This window comes from Tachypleus tridentatus, chromosome 7 (assembly GCF_004210375.1).
Source record: "Tachypleus tridentatus isolate NWPU-2018 chromosome 7, ASM421037v1, whole genome shotgun sequence".
NCBI classification, from domain to species: domain Eukaryota; kingdom Metazoa; phylum Arthropoda; class Merostomata; order Xiphosura; family Limulidae; genus Tachypleus; species Tachypleus tridentatus.
The window spans coordinates 55,547,674-55,572,360 of NC_134831.1; the positions used below are offsets into that span (position 1 = coordinate 55,547,674).

The 24,687-nt window shown below is 32.7% G+C and overlaps 1 protein-coding gene across 1 annotated transcript in view; it reads right to left on the bottom strand.

The window, feature by feature from the left end:
* The window catches only part of LOC143255701 (unextended protein-like), a 28,355-nt gene extending 11,982 nt beyond the window's left edge, over nucleotides 1-16,373 (bottom strand). Inside the window, exons 1-2 of the mRNA XM_076511767.1 lie at nucleotides 16,142-16,373; nucleotides 9,595-10,859 (exon numbers count right to left, since the gene is read on the bottom strand). Of these exons, the coding sequence (XP_076367882.1) occupies nucleotides 9,595-10,859; nucleotides 16,142-16,305 (1,429 nt within the window). The 5' untranslated portion in view covers nucleotides 16,306-16,373. The remainder of the gene's footprint in view (nucleotides 1-9,594; nucleotides 10,860-16,141) is intronic.
* Between the last annotated feature and the right edge of the window lie 8,314 nt (nucleotides 16,374-24,687).

Here is a 24,687-nt window from a genome sequence, read left to right on the forward strand (position 1 = left end):
CATTACTGAAGATAATGTTGAAGGAGGAATACAGTATGCTTTAGTGAAAAAAAAAACATACAAAACATACACATGTAAAAAATTAAATTTCTTTTTCAATACTTACCTACATGACCAAGAAAATGTTACAACATCACTTTCTTCATGCTATATATACCCCCTAAATGTTTAAAAACAATTTAAGAATTACAGAAAAACTATTCTCCAACACTACAGTTAATCAATTCACAACTTATGTCACATGCACATACAAACAGCAGCATGCTATTTTGTTTTTAATTATCTTCTTTCAAGGCATTGTTTACACTTTTTTCTTTTGTCAAAATAAATACTTCAATAAATTTTGTAAGTAAAAAATCACATTTCTTTGGAATCCTTTAAGACTAAAAAGAAAAAAAATTATAAAACTGACATCAAAAGATAGCTAGTGAATATAGGGCTGATCACTGATTAAAAATTGTTTAGGTACACATTTTTTAAGCTGCTTTTATTATACATATCACTAATAAGACTAGTGTAATATATAAACCTGATGGTATTTTCATTTCATTTGGTAACACTGAGAAACTGACAGTAACTTTGGCAAATTCTGGGATTTTTAGATACTTTCTTTCTCTGTATCTCCAGCTCATAAAAATTTAACAGAACTGGAGTAAATACGAAGCAACTAACAAGAACTAGTTGCAATAATGTTAAAAAAACAAAAAACACACACACATAATGAGAATAGCTCAGCAAATAAGCTCAACAGGTTAATGCTGTTTTATAACATGAATGTGTTTGTTACCAGAATCAAAAATATTTATATATGCATATGTGAGCATTACCAACACGTCTTAATTTATTCATTTACAATAGTGATCTAGAAATCTTGTAGAGGTACATGTTAACATGCATCAAGTGTTATCTACTGTGTTTACACCTCTAAACAGACATGTATTCTAATCAAATTGTTTATTGTAGTTGAGATAACTATACTGTTTGTTCTGATGTTATTGAAATCTGTGTTGTGATGCACACTATCTTCTTGTAATCAGTAAGTGTTCTATATCACAAGTAATGTACGGAGATAAAATATCTAAATCACTCAAGAAAAGGTAAAGGAGACATCAATACGAACATATTCTGTTATTCAAACAACACAATTCATGTGACATAAGATTTTAGCCACCACACTAATTCTGACTTTTGAGAAATAAAGATGAAACTGCTTTTCAATTCTGCTTCTGTACATCAGTTATTTTATTACAAAAAGGACATAATAGGCATTATTCTAAGGTAAAATATTATACAAGTATACAATGATCATGAAAAGAATGGTAAATCAATTGAAAGAAAGAACATTTCTGTACTACAAACTTCCAAAAAAAACAAGCTAAAACACCTACGTATAGCAGAACTAATCATATATATCTAGTAATGAGCGTAGTTACTTCAATACAGTATTTTAGTGACATTCATTGTAAATGACTAAATGCATCATTCTAACAATTTAGTACCCATTCTGTTAATGACACTTTCAGCTATAAACTAAATATCTCAAAGTTATTGAGCCCAGGGGGATTAGTCTACTCTAAAATCCATATACATGGTGTTCGGAAAGTCACTGTGCAGTTTTGTAATCATATTTTAACAGCATTCATTCAGTCTATTTCAAGCCAACAACTGATAGTGGTATTTAAAAACAAAATAAGAAGGATCCAAGCCTGTATTGATGCCAATGGGGGTAACTTTCAACATTGTTTATAATTGTCATTGATATTTACCTCCTGTATTCTATATTAAAACATGTATGTTAATAAATATATAAGTGCACAGCACAGTGACTTTCCAAACACCCTATACAAAGCTAACAATCCTGAGTATGATCATAACAAAATACAATACAAAACTAATTTTGTTACTGACTTACATCTGCACATTTACTTCAACTCGCTTTCTATTAATGTAAAATTTTCAATACATGTAAAAATTAATTACTTGAAAGTAAGATATTAACTTCTTATAATAATGTAAATATGAAACCTAATTACAAAATTTTCAAACTATAAACAAAAATGAACACCTGTGAGCAAAATAAATATACTATCTTTGATGAAAATTCATATCAACTACAACAACTCTATGTAAACAGTTACTACATCTAAATATTTATTTTTGAAGAGCTAATGTACCTGAAACAAGTAAAATCATATTTTATAAAGAAAACATAAATAATGTACAGAATTCTATATGTTTGTCCCAGAATAAAGTCAACAATGTATTTGTAATAAGTTTACTTTCATTGATATTTGTTGATTTCATATGTTCTTTTTACATACATCCATATTTAACAAGTAAAATGAAAAGATAAGAGAAATATAGTTAATTCACCAAGACAATCCATACAGAACTTTTTCAGGAAAATATAAATTTAAATGTATATATATATATATATATATCGTTTTATAAATCTAAAACAGCTGGTGCTGTGTTCAAAGGTATGTTTGCTAACAAAAAAACTGAAGAAATTTATAAACACTGGAAGGTTTATGAGGGTAGCATTCAAGCAATCCAAGTTTGTTTGTTTTATTCTCTTGTTAACAGAAACCGTTTGACAATGTTTTAACAGTAACCATACTTTAACATCACCTACATGGAAAGTTCAGTCTTCTGGTTTTTATAATATCCATTACTTACACAAAAATTGTTTTATTAAAAAAAACATACAAACACATATAATCTCACCAAGAAAAATGATATACTATGTATCAGCTCCTTCCATGGAGGAGAGATATGATTGATACCTGCATTAATTCACTAAAATGTACGATACATAACACAAGTGTTATAGTAGATTAAAAATGAAATACAAAATACATACCAATACTAATAACTCTTAATATTTAATTAACCCTCACTTTTATACTGAATGGATTATGATTTAACTTGTTTGGAATACCAATTTGATAAAGATTTGTTTTACTAAAGTTATCTGCAGTTCCTTTAAATGTTTGCAATAGGATGTTCTTACAATGCAAACTTACTGTATGTGACCATAGGAGTATTATGTTTATATATTTGATGCTATTTGTAATGTCATAAACAATGTTTTTTTTTCAAAATATAAAAAAACTTATTTACAAAATTACAGTTCTATATAATGTAGCTTTAAGCTTCATGTAAATATTTAGTTACCCACAAAAAATAATTTTAATCAATTACAAACTTTTAGCTATTGTGATACCATCAGTAAATTACACAAATTAATACTCTCAAAATCCTGATCCTCATTTGATTGTGTTTTCTGAACATGTAATCTACCATTATGTTAAATTATACCATTCATTAAAGCCCTAACTAGCTTAAAAAAAAAAAATCTACTTTCAATGTAACACCTTATAAAGTATTCTTATATATAAAATATATGAATAATCTTTGGTTATTATCCAAAAACAAGTCTATACTTTTTTGTAAACCTTCAAAATTCTAACCACAGTATGTAGCTTTTAACAATTAAGTCACTATTTCCGATCTTCACTAGGTGGAAATCAAAAAATTGAACTACTAGAATTTTATCTGTTCCTCAAACTACCTTAAATACTTGAATAAAATATTCCAATAACTACCACACTGTAGAGAAAACAAGTTCAAGGGTTTATTTATTATAGCTATTAATATAGCTCACTATTAATAGGCTTTACTGAACAAGCATATGTGAAAATCCAAATTCTCATTTTCTAAGTCAACATCATATTTTCTTGACCTCTTATATTCCCATGAACATAACAGATTTGTTATTCATATCCTGAAAAAATGAACATAAGCAAAGACTTTGGGCACATCCATTATGGCTGTACCATGGGTAGTGCAAGCAGTGCATTCACACAGGGCACCAACTACCCGACTGAATAAAAAAGCAAACTAACTGGCTTGGTTGTGGTGCTAAATTTATATGTTGCACATAACACCAAAATTTACTTTTCACATGTAGAACCTACCTATTTAAATGTACAAGAGTCCTTACTGTACTATGAAATACTAAGCCAATTTTCTATCCACTTAAAATAATATGCACTCACATGTACATGTATATATCATAAGAACCTCATAACAGTATAAAAAATAGCACTGCTTAAGGAGGATTCTCAGATATGAAATAGACAATGTCACAAAACATTAACAAGTTCATAAAATAAGAAACAAAACCTCAAATTATACTAGCCACATTATACATTACAGGCCAAATCACATTTCTTGAGATATATTTCTAAAAAAAATGGATGTAAAAATTACACACACTTGCACAAGCCTAACTTCAGTAACTTTCTTTAAACTTCTAAAAATTCAGAAAACTAATCTTCTATATTCCAGTACTCAGTATCAAAATAATGTAATACAACAGCATTATTATTAGTACATGCATCCAGTAATATTTTTCCAAGGCTTACAGTATCAGCAGCATCGTCTTTAATCTATAGAAATCTTTCTTGCACTTCTGTAGCATATTTCAGATCACTTATAAATCATTTTCACATTTCTTAAATTATATCAAACTTATGAGGACAAATATCATGCTACCTTTAGTTGAACAAATGTTATTTGTATATGTAAACTTTCAACAGTATTGCAAAACCACACAGTATAAAATATATTTCTATCTTTCAGATATAACACAAACTTGTATTCCAGCTTCAACTTATTTTCTATATACTCTAAAAAAAAAAAAAAAAAAGTGTAATTATAGGGAGAATATTGTAAAAGAACATATTACAGAATGCAATTAGCTCAAGAAAATGTTAGTAGCTTTTAGAAAATTTAAGATCAATTAATAAGTGAATTTGAGTGTGCATACAAATAGAGAAATAATATAACATTCTTTTGTAAATACAAATTTGTAAAAGAAACAACAGAATTACTGATAGCAAACATAGAAAGCAAAAATAAATTAAAGGATAGCTTAAGCTTTGCATGAGCTTCACCAAAAAGAGTGCACAGAACTTCCAATGTGAAGGAACGTGTACGTGACATGCACCTGTGAGAAAGAATTCACAAAAAATAGCCATCTGCTGTTAATTCTGTACATTTGTTTAAACCTGGACATTGAAATCCTAGAAAATAAATAAAATAGAAACTTCCAGTACCTTTAAGGTTGGAGGCAACTGTTTGGCTTAACTTTCATAAAACAACTAGAAATTTGTTGGTTTGGTTTGATCATAAAATGCAAGATTTACTTTTATTACATTTCACATAATATACTATTCAATTTTCATGTGTAGTTAATTATTGTTTGTCTCAAAGTAAAATGTTAATTTTAAACAACTGAATAATCACTTCTGTCACAACATGTACAATTAAAAACTGAGTAAACTGATGTGTGTATTGCATATTTTAAACTATAATGAAAACTTTACATTCTCTCTACCTGAAAACATATTTCAGATGGATACTCCCCTTTTGGCACAACAAGAAGTTATTATCTCACACTACTGCCATAAAGATTTTTGCAACTGCCACAAATCTTGGATGAAGCTCCCACCCCTACAAGTATTAATAAATATTGCACCAGTCTATAATGTAATCATCATTAGACTATAACCCTTTATCAATAGAAGTGTAATATATCCTCCATATTCAAGTCTCTATGAACACTAAGGACAACAGACACTAGTCATGCATGCAGACAGGAAAATACACACATCTAATGTTATTTTTTTCTTTTATTGTGAAGTATGGTTTCAAAGAGAAAATATATACAGACACTGCTGAAGCGATTTTAAAGAAAGACAAAGGTGCAAGCCAAAGGCAATTAGGCATAACACTATATACTTCTTAGCTCAATGCAGATTTTGTGATAGAAGCAAATTCCCTGCGAGACATCACAGGCTACTTTATGGGTTTCATAATTTCTAGTATATATATATATATTGACATATGATGATGATAACAAAGCAGCTCTACAAATAAATCAATAATAAAGTAATTAATACTTACTATCCAAGAGTCTCTTAGAAAACTGGAGAATGATGATCTGATGGAGACAAAACTCAGATGCAGGAACAACTGTTATCTGATGTAAGTAATATGACACAAGTGTGTTATGGATTATTCACATCCCTGCCTGCAACATCTCAGCCAGAGAACATTAATAGTATGAGGGAAGAGAAACTGCATGATAAAAATCGTGGTGGAAAGTTATCTAATAAATATACCTTCTCCTACCGAGTATATATAAAATGAACGAGTTGAGAAAACCATCCTGTTAAAGCAGTAGATAACAAGTTTCACAAAGATAAGGGATCCCATGGCAAGAAAGAATAAATCTAAGAACAAGTTAATACTGAACTGCCTGAACAGGACACAAAAGACAATGAAGATCAAACTACTATATAAAGAAGTTAACTTCCCTTCTGGGCAGCCCAAAGTCCTGTGAAAAAAAGAGTTGTCTGGAAATAAAATAAACCTACAGTATGTGGGATGTCTCTAAGGCAAAATGTTAGAGCTTTTTTCTTTTGCAATCAAGAATAAGGAAACAAATATATCTTTAAAGAGAAATGATACATGGAACAGGAAACCAAAGGTTCAAACAAGGAACATGTGGCAAACCTGAGAATAAGAGGTTCTACTTTGGAAGAGGGACCATACTAGAAAGACAACTAATGAGAAGAGCTAAAAAAAAAAGTTCTGTAAGAGTTAGAGAAAATTAAAAAGAATGGTTAGAGAACAAACATAATTTTTTGATTAAAAAAGACGTTTCATGACTGGCAACTATACAAATGGATAAAATGCTATCAGAAAGCCAAGTGAAAAAAGAAATGAGATGAGAAAGGGTTTGACAGTCTGCAGGAAGGAAGCAGTGAATGATCTAGCAGCAGTAAACCATAGTAAGCAATAAAAAATAAGGGTGGAAGGTTGAAAAGCATCAGTCAGAAAATGAGGCACCCTGCCTGTCTTGCAAGGAACCAGATAAATCTCATGCATTAAGATGAAGAAGTTATACCTCAAAAAGAGGAACATCTGGAATTGGCATAAAAGAGTTCCCAAGATGGAAGAGGATCCCCACACATCAAGAAATGCAGGATTGGAAATGATGACTGAGATGGCTAAAGAGCAATTAGAAGGACCTGTCATGGGGTGTAACAAATAAGACGAAGAATCATGGGAAGAAGTCAAGGAAAACAATAACGTAATGAAAATGAGTTGTCTAATACTGTCTCATAAAATCTTGTGTTAAAACTGCAGAGACCAGGAAAAGTGACCAGAAAAGAGGAAGTCTGGCACTGAGATGAGTTACAAAGATATTGATGAGAGAATGCCAAGAGTAGGTTAAAATCCATTGAAACACCAGATAGAAACACTATTTTATGGAAAGAATCCAGTTGACCCACAGCCAGGTTTAAAGCTCCTGGTACATGAAAGGCTAACAATTGAATGTGGTGGTTGCAAGCCATAAAAAGAAAATCCAGAGCTACAAAAGAGAGGTCCAAAAATCAACTGCTTCCTTGTTAGTAAGCATGAAACAACAACAGAGTTGGCTAAATAGATCATCACATGATGACTAAACAGACAAGACTGAAGACAATGCCAAATTCAATGAGCAGCTAACAAGATTTATCAAATGTTGTTATGAAGGGACCATTCCTCTGCAGACAATACACCAGAATGAGTGTAGATATCCAAAACTGTTACCCAACCTTCCTTCAACAAAAGAGAAAGAGAGACATTAGTGAAGAGATGGAGAGATAAAGACACAAAATATGGCAAAAAGTATCTGTACATGTTTCATTAATTAACCAGGTTTCTCTGATGAAGATGCATGTGCATGTTTGAGAAGAATAAGGAGCTCCTGTAACACCAGAGGTCATAAAAGCAATACAATCAATCTTTCATGCAGGAAGAACAGGAGACATGAAAGCTTTGACAAATGCAAACTCCATGACATGAACAGTTAATGAAAATGACTAAGTCCACCCTAAATATGTGTTTAAAAAAAAGAGATTTACAGATAAGCTTTTTAAGAAGTTGGGGTAAAGACATGGAGAACTCAACAAGCCAGCTCTTATCAGGGGATGGGGGAGTGGGTGATAACCACATGGAAGATTCTTGTGACTGAGCAAGAAGAAGCTAATTGTCCATATATTTGTGGAAATGGAGACTTATGGAATGAACCTGACATGTGAATGGGTTTGCATGCAATATGAACAATAAAAGAATATATGTACTCTATAGAAAATATGTTGACAAATCAATGAATTACAAACTTACATTATTCCCAGTGTGCAAATAAGATGTATTACATCATTCCTTATGCAATCAGTGTATCAAAAATTGTCACTTTTCTTATGCACCTATATATGATGAGATTACCACAATAGTGCAAAATTAAACTTATAGGAAACTGAAAACGTATACTGTAAGCCATTCTGCGGCTTGTTAGACCCATGGTTGAAATTCTTAAAAAAAAAAAAAAGTAGAGATATTCAAACTGGGAGAAAAGGATCCACTTTGGGAAAAGAAGAATAATCAACATGAAAACATAAAAAATGATAATTTAGATGCCAATAAATGAATGTTTCCTGATGGAACAATGGAACACACACACATCTGAAAAGGAGATCAAATAAGTCCTGATACTAGTACTGCCTCAAAAAATAAGTTCTGGTATTCAGTAGCAGTAAGCACTGGCAGAGTTTCACCCTTGACTAGACCCAAAACCAGATGTATCCTTATAATAGGTTATGAATCAAAAATCCAATAAACAGGTTATTTAAATAATTATCAAACAAGGTTTCTATCAAATAGGGCATTATAAGCAGTGATCACAGGGAACCTTTGTTGAAGAATGGGACATGCAAACATATTTATCACGATGATGTTATAAGCAAACAAAAAAGATGATACAATGCTACATTGATGAATTACCTTCTACAACAGCCTGTACAGTGAAATAAATCTGTAGAAATTTGTTTCATATGCTACAGGGTGAACTGCATGTATAGTGATGGTCAATGCTAACATGGAGTTTGCATAGACCCCAAATGAATATTAGATTATTACTATTTATTCCATCTGCCTGTTTTGATGGCAGTAATTACAATGATTTAGAGTTTCTGTTTGACAATTACATCAAGTGATATGAATTTGTAATAATTATATAAAATGATATATAACCAAGAAAGGTGTGATGAAGACAGTTATATATTTTTTTAATTGTTGAACAAACTAGCTGAAATTATCTTCAACATTAGACTACTGAAAGTAAGTTTGTTTGTTTTTCGACCTTTTAGTAGCCTAGTCGCACTTGGACTGTTTGAACAATTTACTATATCCTATTGTACTATCAGGAATTATGCCTCTTCCTTTCTAAAATCCAGCAAGCCATGCTTCTTTGCCAACATTTACAGAGAATATTATACCATAATCATAAAATAATAATGAACAGTCTTTTGTTTTTAGTAACTATTTTCTGAAGATATTTTTTCCAACTGTCCATTCTTTTTACTTACTATTTTCTAGTTTTTTCTTTAATGTTGCCCTTCTTAAAAACTCAACTTTAATTAACTTTATTTTATACACATTATAACTTAAAATGTAATTTATATAACTATCCATTACCTTTCTTAAATTCTTCCAAGAGCACATCCAATGTTTCATCTTCAAACACATAATTGATTGGATGGTTATAAAACTCACAAAGAGTTCTGACTGGTGTGTTGTCTTCAGGATCCACAAAAGCTAAATCTTTAGTAAACAGGAGAGAAACAATGTTGTTTCTGACTCCATCATAAACTGGAATGCGAGTGTATCCCTTTTTTAAAATTGCAGACATTGTTTCAAAGTCCAATATGCTGTCATTTGGAATCATGAATACATCATCTATCTTGGTCATGATTTGAGATGCCGTCTTCTTTTTCAGTTCAAGAGCACCAGAGATAATATTAACCTCTTCATTTTCTAACTTGTTATAAGCCATGGTTACTTTAATGTATTCAATCAGTTTCTCCCTATCATACACTTTGCCTATTTCCTCACCCAGAATCCAATCTAAGATCTTGCTGATAGGGAATGATAATGGAAATGTTACAAGCATAAAAAACTTTGTGAGGAATACCGTTCTTGCACCAACAGCAAGTCCATGACGGGAACAAATTGCCTGTGGAATTATCTCGCCAAATATAACAATACCAATAGTTGATCCAATTACAGCAATGAGCCCTGAAGAAATGTTGTCCAATAATATAGTTAAGCTGCTGTTCACCAATACATTACCAAGCAGTAAAGAACAAAGCAGATAATTTCCTCTAGATCGTAATGGAGAAATTGACCGTGCATACTTCTTCTCTTTTGATGAACCAACACTTTCAATAACTTTTAGCTCTGTCTTATCTAGGGCCATTAAACCTAAATTTAAACCACTAAACAACCCAGACAAAACAAGAAGAACTATTATTAAACAGATTTGTAACCAAAGGGGAAGAACACTACTTTCTGTCTGGATGCGCATCCAAGGATCATCTCCTTGATGAATCCAATATCCTGCATGGTCAGATTCTTGATTATCATTCACACAAATATAGTAGAAGTCATCTGCAGATTCCATATCTGGTAAAGTGACTCTAAGAAATATTGCATTGTTGTTTAAGAGTCCTTCTTCTTGTAGGTATACTACTTTTGTGGTTGATAAATAATTACAGTTACTGCCTTTTGTCTGCTTGATGGTTGTAAATCGTATAGCAGTGTGCTTTGTAAAATTTGCTCCAAAGAACCTCAATATAATCTCTTGGTTGGCTGGAATAAGTGTTGCTCCATTAGCTGATACAGATACCTTCTTTCCTTCTCCTCTCAATCCAACAACTAGAGCTGGTAGTGAGTGTTCCGCTCTGAAATTTAACATTATTCCATATCAGTTTTTCTTACTAGTACATGCTTAAAATATACCTGTATATACAATCTCATACACAAATACAATATAAATATTACTCCAATATACTTGACATAAGACAAGTTTAATTCAGGGTACTGTGTGCAGTTTGAGTCCTTTATCTTGTGAAGGATACAGTTGTTGATAAAAGTTCAGAAGATTACTACTAAACAGATTCCAGAAATGGAGTGAATTGATAGAATTAATGCAACAAACTTGCACGTGTTTGTGTTAATTTTCACAGCAGCAGAGTAAAAAGTAATAAACTTAGGTTTTGTAAAAACTAAAAATATCCTCAGCTTAGGGATTTTTATTTCTCTAGTAGAGTGGTAAAGGATGCAACTTTAAAGGGTATAAGAATATTGTTGATGAATAGTTGGGAGGTATATGGGTAAATTTAGAGTTTGATATAACGAGAAATGTTGCGAGTTAGGCCACTCTTGATATGCCAAAAGGTTTCTATATTTTATAATCAAATGTAAAAGTACCTACTAATCATTCACATCCTCCAAAACAGAAAAATCCTATGGAGGTTATCAAAACACTGACAAAGCTGTATTATATTCATGTAAGAATATACTACTAACAATTGATACTTGATGTTTAATAATTAATGTGCCCATTAAAAACATATCTTCAAATATTCACTTTCAGAAAAAGTATCATACCTCAAGGTTTCTTATTTAAAACCTTGTATGAAATTCTCAGAACATGAAACCTTTAAGGCAACTGAAATCATTCTATAAATATGGGAAAAAGTAAGAAAACAATACCAAAAATAATTCTAAGGAAATCTCACTATTTACAGACAGGAGATTGTTCGACAGTTGCATATCACACAGTAATATTATAATCTGTTTCTCCTGACAAGTTTTAACTATCCTGGAGCTCAATATTTGTTTAAAAATGTAGGAAGTAATGTATTACAAGAGTGACTTATACATACACAATGCAGGTAGGTTACATGGTGTCTTCAAATGACACAGTGCTTAGATAAACCCTAAGTAAAGTACTATCCCTCACACTGTATCGGAATTTTTATATTGTGTTGCAACTTGTCAAATAGCATTAATTGATGACCTACATTAAATAGTATATGCAATAACATACAGAGAGTAATTAAAAACTGAATAATTAGTCATGGAGCACAGTGTTACATAACTTTCACATATAATATAAAATAGATTTAGATGCAATATTTTCTCATTTCATAGTTCAGTAAGTTTAAATTACAACCTTCACTAGCATTCCAGTTCACAGCTCAGTACTGAAGCTGTAGTGAAATTAGAATCCTGAATGTTTTTGGCAGAATAATAATAAAATGTAACCGTTGCTTTAAATCTATAAATAACAATTATAGAACTGGACATACAATTTTGGGATAATTCTTATCTCTTAAATAATTTTGGGTTTCATTCAAAATTTGAAGTCATTTATGTCCGACTCAAAGCCTGTGATACTACAGTATGTTAACAAATTATGTTACCTACAATTTCTGACTTCATAACTATACTAATTTCTTATTCCAACTACCACCAATGGATATTTAAAACATATTTTATGAAATGCTAATAATTTATATTTTAATTGAATTCACTCAGCATTTACAGGATTTTTAACTAGTTATGATCAGTTACTTATTCAAATATAATCTGTATAAAATATTTTTACCCCTTTTCCAGTTCCTTATCAGTATTTCCACACTCAGTTTGTTTTTGTACTTTAGAAATATACTATACCTATAAGTGTAGAACTGAGCAATTTAATACATTTTCCAATGAGCAATGATTACATTGATTAGTGTTATGTAGTCTAACCAATTAATATCACAAAATTAATCATCTATTTATAATTAGGGTTTCAGATTATTCCAAAAATCTAAGTAAATTCAGATATTACCCTGATGTTTGTTATAGGCTATCTATGGTCTGCTGTGGTATCAAAACCCAGTTCATTCTTCCATTTTCAGTTGTGTTAATCCTATTCAGCATGAGGTCAGCATGCCCTTGTTCACAATTTGAGGATCTCAAGAGTTCAACTCCCATTGCCACCAAACTAGCTCAGTCTTTGTTATGATTAAGCTACTAAGATTATCCACAATTGGCACTAATTTTGAACTGTTACCTGGAGAGATGGCAACGTGGTTGGCAGCAGTTACTGCCAATATTTTGGACACTTAGGTGTGAAATAAGATGTACATTTAATGTTCTATACATTATATTATGTTTCTATTTACAATTTTATAAATTCATTTTTTGCAAAACTGATTAACTGTTCTTTAATGTTGCATAAGGTGTGTGAATCTACAGAATAGAGGGCACATTGATGAGGTAGAGAAATTTACAAATTAGATGTTGTTAAGTAGAATATAAAATACTGGAACATATGAGGCAAATGCTTAGATAAGCAAAGCTGATGTCAAAGAATAACTATATTGTCAGTGAAGGTAATTATTATTAGAAATATATTTTCACTTTAGGAAAATGTTAACTCTTTAGAAAAAATGGAGAATGTTCAGTTTACACCCACTTGATCTCTTCTGTAGATCAAGAACACCTCACACAGATTATGTAATCACTTTTTTGAGACTTAAACTATCCCAGTCACTAACACTGGCTCTTAGTGGGAAAGCAGAACAGGAGAGTGTCAGTGGAAGTATCATTGAAAATACATGTTCAATTTAAGGAAATGTTAACTTCCAAAACATTCTTACTTCTACTGACAATACAGCGAGAATCCCAAACTGAGAAGGCCAGTGCAAGCATGATCCATACAGAAAATGTCTGCATACAATAGGGTTGTACCAAGATAAGAGTGTTACACAAGTTTTGAAACCACACTACATTAAGAACAGGAATGCTTTTCAGCTGGAACTTAATTCCTGTATCAAAAATAGAAAAGTAATGAGTAATCATCATCATAGACCAGTCCTGGCTAGATAGTTGAGGTTCCACAACATGGGGTTGGAATTAAATGGTCTTGGTTACTATATCCCATATTTCATAGATGTATACATACTACTTTTGATTGGATCTCAACCTGTAGCCAAAGAGTGATGCATTTTGCACCATTGAAATCACAAAGAGATAGTAAGGAACACTGAAGTGGATAACTTTTTCTTCACTTGAAGAAGTCCAAAAGACAACATCCCAGACTCAGAATGACAGGATCATATATGCTGTACTCAACCAAAGGAACAGAACTCATCCAGTATGAAATAATGAACATTTATCCTCACTTTCCAATTAACTGGACAAGGAGTATTCCATTTGACTCTAGAATTATGGAGAGGATATGGAATCTGTGCTCAACCAAGAGCCTAAGATAGGTCCACTTCACATTCAGAATTATGAGGAAATAGTGGACCTCCTTCCATGAACAATATATGAAACCAACACTGATCAAAGAGAAGGGCCATGTACAACCCAAATGGATAGCTTTGTGTCAAATCTGAACTGGAATTACAAGTAGGCTTCTGCAGAGACTAGTGCCACTCACACTGACATCTGGAAAAAACATCCAATAAGTCAACTTCACCCTCTTCTCCAAGAATGGAGAAACACACTCTAACACATTGATGAAAAAAAAAATACTGTCCACCACCCCACTGACTGGAAACTGAGTGCAGTAAAGACTCCATAGCTCCACTAATAAAATCTGGAAAGGTGGGAGTAAATGCAGACTCAGAAATACTAAGGAACAGTGCAATACGTGAACCAAATTCCTAAATTTGTAAAAGCAAACCAACCCTGATTTATTCAATCTGAAGTTGAGAAACATTGCTTTAGAGCACTGGTTAACATGGAGGAGTTTGATGTAACTGGAATAACTGACACTTGGATAAATATAAAGAATTTTGATGAAAGAGATTTCTTTGAAATACAGGGTTATAGATTATTAAGTTGGGATAGAATACTAAATGGAGGAGAAGGAGTGGTTTTATATATAAAATATCAGTTATATCCTTGTTGAAATTCAAGATATAAAAAAACACAAAGGGTTACATTTTTTTTTATTTTATGTTAGTGTATTTATATGGTCAGATTTTCTAGTTATACTCTAATTTGCTCCCTAATGTTTTCAACCTATAAATCTTTCATTGTTTCTAAACATTAAACAAAACATAAAATGCCTTGTGTAATAAATTTCTATGTTCAAAGTTTAAAATTAAGAGTCACTTAATTGAAATTACTGTACACGATGTTTGAAGACAATGTTTATACTTTATCATTTTCAGACACATAAATTTTAGGCAATTTTATATGTGAATTCTATTTCCCCCTAACAATTTCTCAAGATCTGGAATAATGTTTGCATCTTACCCAGCACAAACTGAAGAAAAATTTGGCAACTTAATTATTCCATAATCAGCATCCCTCAAATGCCCTCTTCCCATTTTAACATTTTGCTTACATTAATGCATCTACATTCTGTTGGTTTTACAGCTTTCAACTGAATTTTTTTCTCCATATGCTTTTCAATATCCTTTTTAAATCAACTCACTTCACATTTTATAATCCAAGTTTTTCATTTTAGTTTCTAATGTTTACCTTTAATTTTCTTTCTAACACTGCTAGTGAATCACCCTGATCTGTTACAATTACAGTTTTTGAGTATGTCAGTAGAATAGGTGATATATATAGACACACAGTAATTCTCAAGCACGTTTTATCTCTGTGGGACATTTATATCATTAATATTTAAAACTGCTTTTAAAAATGACCCACATCTAATAAGCATAACCTTCACTTTACTCTGTATTCCAAATAATTAGGATCAATTCCTGCATGTACAAGCTGTGTGTCATTCTAATCTTTACTATTTTAATCAAACTTAACCTACCTTATAAATGATATAAAACTGCCTACTTTTTGTGCAAAAACTTATTATCAACTAATAATAATAGAAAACACTAAATGTCACAAGACTCGCAACTTGAACTATCATCACAATATCAATTCCAAAACGGTGACACTCATACATCACACAACTTATCAAAACTGAACTTTGTTGGTCACTATATAGACATAAATTTGAAATAACTGACACACAAACACACTATACATAAACAGACTAACAATTTTCCTTTCTATACACTAACACAGTTATTGAGTAACAGTAGTCATGTGAATCTTACTCTTAGCTTCGTGTACCAATAAATAACTTAAAAGATACGTACTCTACTATGATAAATTTACTGTTAAGTGAATTTGCCGCTTATATGTGATTAAGAACTCTTACCTATTTACACTGCCGTTGGCAGAGTCATTAAAACTTTCTTTGCCATTCACAAGCACTTTGCCGGTAGTTTCCTTTTGGTTTTGGCTAGTAACATCAGAATAAAGTACGAAAATTAGAAGCAACATCAGATAGATCTTTCTACACAACCACAAGTGAGACGCCATATTCTCGTTAATCAAACAAATACTGCACGCATGCTTCGTGAATTTAAAGCGACATAAATGGACAGCTGATTCCACGGCACGGCGTTACCAACAGCTATTTTGTTTGTTTGTTTGTTTGTTTTTGAATTTCGCGCAAAGCTACTCGAGGGCTATCTGCGATATTCGTCCCTAATTTAGCAGTGTAAGACTAGAGGGAAGGCAGCTTGTCTCACACCACCCACCGCCAACTCTTGGGCTACTCTTTTAGCAACGAATAGTGGGATTGACTGTGCATTATAACGCCCCCACGGATAAAAGGGGCGAGCATGTTTGGTACGACGGTGATTCGAACCCGTGATTCTCAGATTACGAATCAAACGCCTTAACCGACGTGACCATGGCGGGCCCAGCGATTTCGTAGTAATTTTATGAGAAAAGTACCGGTATTCAAATGTTAGTGTTAGAACGTAATAAAGATTACTAGCAACCTCATAGTTCACTGATAATAATTCAAATTAAATAAAATTTACCCATAATTTTTTATAAAAAAAATTGTTCATTTCACGTAGGCCATTTAAATAAAAGTTGAAAATAAAAAAGTCAGCAAAATGCTAATAAATCATTGTTATATCTGAAAAATGGTGTATGAAAAAAAAAATTACGCTCAAACGACCTTTAATAAAACTTAAAAGAAGGTTATAGAAATTTGTATTTACCTTGCTTAAAAGTAAAGAATCAAATTTTAGCTGAACACAGTTGCCAAATTTATTAAATAAAATGAAATCGAACACATATAAATAAAAACTTTTTTAAAGTGACTAAAATATTACCTGTTTGTTTGTTTTGAATTTTCTCACAAAGCTACTCGAGAGCTATCTGTGCTAGCCGTCCCTAATTTTGCAGTGTAAGACTAGAGGGAAGGCAGCTAGTCATCACCACCCACCGCCAACTCTTGGGCTACTCTTTTACCAACGAAAAGTGGAATTGACCGTCACATTATAACGCCCCCACGGCTGGGAGGGCGAGCATGTTTAGCGCGACTCGGATGCGAACCCGCGACCCTCAGATTACGAGCGCATGCCTTAACGCGCTCGGCCATGCCGGGCCAAAATATTACCTCTTTTAAGTCATTATTAATATTGGTATATATGTTGAAAATCTTATAACAATTTTCTTAGATTAAGGTGGACGTTTTTTTGCTTTTTTAATTTCGCGCAAAACTACACGAGAGCTATCTGCGCTAGCTGTACCTAATTTTACAGTGTAAGATTAGAGGGAAGGCAGCTAGTCATGACTACCCACCGTCAACTCTTGGAATACTCTTTTACCAACGAATAGTGGGATTGACCATAACATTATAATGCCCACACAGCTGAAAGAACGACCATGGTTGGTGCGACAGGGATGCGAGCCCGCGACCCTCAGATTACGAATCGAGGGCCTTAACTACCAAGACATGCCGAGCCAAGGTGGAAGGACGTTATGTCTTCACTGGTGGATGTATAGCACATGTTCACCCTTGACACTCATAACACGATTTTTAGACAATAATCTGCTTAATTGGTTTCTGTGGGATCGTCGTGGAGTTGGAATATGCCAACTGAAAGGGCAGAAGATCGATGGTGAAAAGCATAATCTTTGCACTACAGGGCGCCAGTGAAGAATTTTACTTGTAAATGCTGTTGGTATTCCACGATACTGTTTAAACATGTGAGGTGTAATAAAGCTTTGTATAGAGCGGTTGAATTATACTTTTGACTTGTATCTTGTATCTTTATAATCCTATCTAGCTGGGTTGTACTCATAATTGGTATTGTAAAATTGAGAATGAAGTTGATAGTACTTTGGATATTCGTCAGTTGTATTTTCTGTTTCAATATTTAGTACACTAATGACTTTAGAAACTTTGTTTATCATAATGTTAATATGGCTAGTGAAGTTGAGTTATATGTCAGAAGTTACACACAGATTATATCAATATTTTTCATGGTTAATTATAAAAGGATGGTAGTACCTGCAAATGTTGATGGTTTGTGATCGTCAAACATGTCTTTTAATAAATGTACAGAATATGGTTATGACATTGGCAGGATTTATAATTACTTCTATTTTATTGCACAATTTCTTCACTGTGCTGACAAATGGTTCCATCTTGCTTTAAGTTTCAGCTTTGCTAGAAACACTTCTGTACATCGGAATACCACATGTAAATTATCGCAAAGCATCTGGTTGTTCTGTCAAGGAAGTCTAGATCCATGGCGTAGACGTTGAAGAGAGCTTGCAAGAGTGGTGATCCTTGAAGCAGACCATTGTTGATAATGACGCAGTCTAACCGCCATCTTACATACTTCTGACGGTTAGTACAGCTATGATCTCTCTTACTGATACCTATATTCTCAAGAAGGCTTGTATGGGTATTAGCACTTTAACTAACATAAAATACATAACAACGTTTCGACCTTCTTAGGTAATCTTCAGGTTAACAAAGAGAGTTAGTAATTGACTGTTGCTGGGCACATGGTTTAGAGATGAGTGTTTAAACGGGTTCGAAATTGTAGGGGGCGTTCCATTTAGGTGTTAGGTTATTAATTAGTATAGGTATAAAGATATTCCTTTATATTGGTTTAATTTTGGTTTGAGTTGTGTAAAGGTAGTGCTTCTTTGATTTTGCATTTGTTTTCCTTCGCTACTTAGTGTATGGATGTTTTCTATGGTTATGTTATGTTTATTTGATTTGCAATTTTCAAAAACGTATGAAGGTGTTATTTTTTGTTTTTTGAATCTGGTTTCCATTTTTCTGATTGTTTCTTCAATATAGAAGTCGTGGCAGTTGCTGCATTGTATTTTATAAATAACGTTGGAGTTGTGTTTGCCAGTGTAATATTTACATAGTACGGACTTTAGTTTTGTTCCTGTTTTTTAAAATAAATTTAGTGTTTACTGGAATGTTGTGTTTTGTTATAAGTTGTTGTTTTTTTTTCCAAATGATGGTTATTTTTTATGCTAATATCCGGAATATATGGTATGAAGCAGTGTAAGGTTTTTAGTTTATTGTATATTGGGGTGTATTATTATTTGTAGGTTGTTAACTGTATTGTTGATCTAGATACGTGTGTGTGTATATATATATATATAATTTTTTCAACAGTTTCCAGAGGGAATTTGTTGATGTTAATGAAGTGTTGTTTTATTTTGTTGATTTCATCGTTAAATTTATTGGGTGAGTATAGTTTTGTGGCTGTGTTTATTTGGTTTCTTAATATACTGAATTTTTGTTTTGTTTCGTGTGTTGAGTCCCAGGGAATGTATAGTCCAGTATGGGTAACTTTTTCTGTGAATTTCTGTTTTGAGTTGTGTATCGGTTCTAGTAATCCTGATGTTGAGAAATGCTATTTGGTTAGTTTTTCGTATTCACAGGTGAACTTATTGTTGAGGTGTATAGGGTTAACGTGGTTGTAAAAACTAAGTGTGTGTTCTATATACATATGAAAACCAGCTATTGTTGCAATATACCTGTACCAGTATAGTGGTGGGAGTGATCGCTTGAGATTCAATTTGTGTCATGAAAATTTTGGCTAGAATTGGTAACACGGGGTTGTCCATATTGAGGCCGTTTATTTGTAGGTAGTTTTGATCATTGAACATAAAATTAATTTTGGTTTAGTGAATTCTGTAAGGGTTGCTAGTTGGTTGCTGGGAATGTGTATCAATGGTTATGGTCTTGGATATAAAGTTCTAAAGCTATCTTGCAGGCATCAGTGTTAGGGACTTCTATGAAGAGGGAGGTTACATCAAAACTGGCCATTAAGGCTTTATGATTTAGTTGATTAAGAATGTATTTAAAGTTGAAAGAGTCTTTGAAAAAGGAGCTGGCTGATGTTATATATTTCGGAAACGCACACGCAATATATTTATCGAGGTTGTAGTTAAATGATTTATAGATCGACGTTACGGGTCGTAGTGTGAGGTTTGGGGATGCCGTATAGTTGTGGTGTGCATAAGTTGGTCTTACGTAGGTAATAATAAAAGTTTTCTGAAATCGTGTTGTTGTTGTTTTCGTTTGTAGCAGTATTTTGTTTATTTGGTTATCAAGTGTTTTTGTTGAATTTGTGTGTATTAGTTTAAATTTGTTTGTATCTGACAAGATGTTATTCATTTTTTGAATGTATTCATTTGTGTTCATTATTACTATGGCATTGCCTTCATCTGTTTTTAGAATTGTGATGTTGTTGTCTTGTTTTAGGTTGTTTATGGAATTAATATCTTTCCGCGTTAGGTTTTTTTTTTAGTATTTGTTTCTATGCAATTATGTTTATAATTTTGCGTGAAAATTCTTTGAAAAAGTTGTTTGAGACACTGTTTTGAAGTGTTTCAGGGAAATAGATGTTTTCGGTTCTACCTGGAAAGATAGATTGATTACTGTCAATGGAATTGTTGTCGAAGTTGTCTTTTTTCTGGTGGTTGTTTTCCGTTATTTTGTTGATATTTTCGGTTTGTGTAGAATGAATCACTAGTCTTCCAGACGGCTTTCATTTCGATGGATGGAATATTTCTAGATGTTACTGCGAAGTTGTGTCTTTTGTTGAGCAAATGTACCTTTTCAGTGTTTAATTCTCGGTCTGCTCTGTTAATTATGAGGTTGGCTGATGATTCATCGTGTTGGCATCTTTTTTGTTATTAGCACCTTAGTTTATCTAGTTTTTTTGTTGGATCATCATTTCCTTTTCGTTCTTACAGTTGATTTGACTGGTGTTGCGTTGTATGAGTCCATACATGTCTGGTTGAATACAGCAAGCCAGTTGATGGTCTAATTTTATTTTTTTTTTGCGAGTCATTTCATTATTTGTATTTTGAGTTTAACACAGCTTTTAACAGTTTTTTTCTGTAAATTATGATTGATGTTTGTACACTGATCGGGCTGGTTGTGCTTTATATTTGTTCACTCAGCCTGGACTTGACTGTGTATTTTTTGGAATTTATCAGTATTGCTATTGCACCAGTATGAGCTGTTTCTTTCCAAGAGGGTACTGATGTGATTTTTCTAGATATTGGAAGGATGCTGGCAGAAAGTCATATCCTCACATGGGTCTCTAGACTGTTTTGTACCGCTCTGTCTACCAGTTTTCACGCAAAATCCACACAAGAGATGATCACTGCAGACATTACTCTTCATATGTGAGGTTGAGAAGGAACTCAGGATGAGATTAGGAAAATAAAGTCTATACAAGAAGCTGTCGCTTTGACATTCAGCGATATTTCTTATCCGACTGTAGAGTGTAAATCTTTACCATTAATGTCGTCATCTCTATCTCATGTGCAGTGTCTGACTAGATGCACAAGCTTGTTGTTAGACAAGTCAAGCAGAAACCTTGAATTTTAGCATGATGTGCTATGTTACCTTCCTTGTACATCGATAAAGGTGTCCATTGGCAAAAGCGAAGGTAAGCAAATCACATATGCTCCCTAAACTTAAATTCTTCATGAAATTAACCTATAAATACAGATATTTCAGGTACAACGTCAGCTTGAAATTAATTTATTTCTTAGTAAAGCAGGATTACTACTTTATTTCAATGACGAGACACTAAATTTATAGAGCAGTGAGTTGGTCTACATTTTAATATTCAAAAGACAAAAACGTCACAGAATTATTAATTAACCTCTTTATGCTTAATTGTTTTTCAGCGTGAAAAATCCATTAAAATAAGTTTGTTTTTTTGAATTTCGCCACCTGTGCTAGCCGTCCCTAATTTAGTAGTGTAAAACTAGAGGAAAGTCAGCTAGTCATTACCACCCACCGCCAACTCTTGGGCTACTATTTTACCAACGAATAGTGGGATTGACCGTAACATTATAACGCCCCCACGGCTGGGAGGGCAAGCATGTTTGGCGCGAGGGGGATGCGAACCTGCGACCATCAGATTAGGAGTCGCACGCCTTAACACGCTTGGTCATGCCGGACCGTTTAAGATAAGTATATAAGTACAGAAAACTAATTCTTAACACGTCTTGAAACTAGAGTAAACTTCGTTAAGACATTTTCTGTAGTGCGGCATAGTTTAAGATTTACAACAATCGTAAATTTCTCTGACATATAGAGCAACTGTTGCTGATGAAATTTAAGCATGAAATAAATATTTAAATGACAATGTTGTGTACTACATTGATATATTTCTGTCAGTTATAAATTCATTTTTCTCATGCTGTGTATGTGTGTATTTTTCTTATAGCAGAGCCACATGGAGCTATTTACTGAGCCCACCGAAAGAAGTTGAACCCCTGATTTTAGCGTTTTAAATCCGTAGACCTACCGCTGGACTAGTGGGGGGCTCTCATGATGTTACAATTATTATACATTTAAAGTCTAGGAAGAGTAGGATGTGTTTTCAGACAGTCTTATCACCTTTAGAATGTATAATTTGATCTTCTGGAAGAGGTGATTCAAATAAACATTATAAGCTATGTTATAAACACAGATCGTGGAACCAATTTTGCTGTGAAATTTTGAACCGTGTCCTCTGGTGAGACAGTGGCAAGTCTTCAGATTTACAATGCTAAAATCAAGGGTTCGATTCCCTTCGGTGGACACAACGAATAGCCTGATGTAGCTTTTTTATGAGAAAACACAGACACACAAATACACACTTTGTCGTACAGCTCTCAAAAATGGTAGTAAATCATGACATGTTCTTAGTACGCCACGTAAGGATAGCCAATCATAAGTTGAATAGCGCATTATTTTCTGTTTTGGTGTACCTATACACACACATGCAAAACATCCATAAAGGTTTGAAATTTCAAGTATTTACATGCATGTAGTTAAATAGTTATTGCAAGAAGCGGACTGCTAGCTAACAAAAGCAGACATCAGACACATTCTTCTCTAAAGTCAGCATTTAGCTTGAGCACATAATGAAGGAAACTCCTGAAGTCACTAGACTTACTGCCAATGCTCACAGTAAATTTGTAGTATATTAGGTAGCGGATTATTTGTAAGCAGTGTATTTTCAATCCAAGTTTTCATAAGACAGGCTTTCTTTTTTACGTGGAAATATGACTCACTGTTACAAATTGATAATGTAACAAATCTGTTGACTATGCATGTGAAAAATGATAAACTGTTGAGTAAATTTTTTTCTTCTTTTATATTAAAGTCCAACGGCGGAACAGCGCTAGAAACTAAGTTCGATTCCTCTCGGTGGACACAGCAGATAGTGCAATGTGGATTTGCTCTAACGTTGTTTTATATTAAAACCATATTTTGACTCCTGATATAGAAGTTAATTAAGAATTGAAGAAATTTACTCTAAACCCGAATTTGCTTATGTATGAAAAAAAAAGAGATCGACTTTCTATGCTCGCAAATAAAGTTGAGAGGTAAAAATAAATTTTCAATAGAATATTTTTATTCACGTCTTCTGACCGCTTTATAATATAGACTTTAACTTTTAATAAGTGAAAAGTTTTATTGGAAAATTCAGTGCTGGAAATCTGAAATTGATAAAACGTTTAGTTACGATTTTATGTTTCATAAAATAAACATTTTCCTTGGAGTATGTTGAAGTCTTCTGAGAAACTCCTAAACATTATTTATCCTTCAACTGTTTGATGAAAATAATCTTCAAAAATATACAAACAATGCAAAGTTCACTTATTTTAACATAAAATATTAACTAAATCAAATAGTTATTGAAATGTTTGTTACACTGTTTGTTATCACATTCATATCCAGAATTTTAAATAATTGTCTCCTTTTCGTCAAGTCTGGTTCAATTACTTTAAAATACACCTGCCAAGGTTAATTATTCTCCTCCAGTCTGTTGTCACTATATTATCTGGATATTTTCTCTACTATACACTTTTTATAACTAAAATCGCAATCACGTTGTCTAGATGTAACTACCTCTAGAATTAAATATTCAACGCCTATTTATATCCCAACAACGATAAGGCCTCAGAAAGCTCTAGTAATATGATGTAGTAATATAAAAATCACCAATTCATAACTACTGAGCTACACAATGTATGATTTTTAAACAGTTATAAGTTATAATTTCTAATACTAACAATTTGTCACTCGTACTATATGAACTATTTAAATGAAAACCCTCGCATTAAACTGAAACTGAAACAGTTTTGTATAACTAACAATAAACATCTTTTCAGAAACATTTCCAATATTTTTAATACTATATATAAAAACTGTTTTTGGTTCGTATACACAGTTTCCTCGCACAGTCTGCATCAACATTTTTGGTCCTCTTAATGGCACGAATGTAAAACTGGTAGTCCTGGAGATACAACATCCACCTTATGATCCTTTCACTGTCGATGTTGCACCCCTGGATGTATGCAAGGAACTGATGGTCAGTTTGGATGATGAGCTCCTTCCTGTAAAGGTAG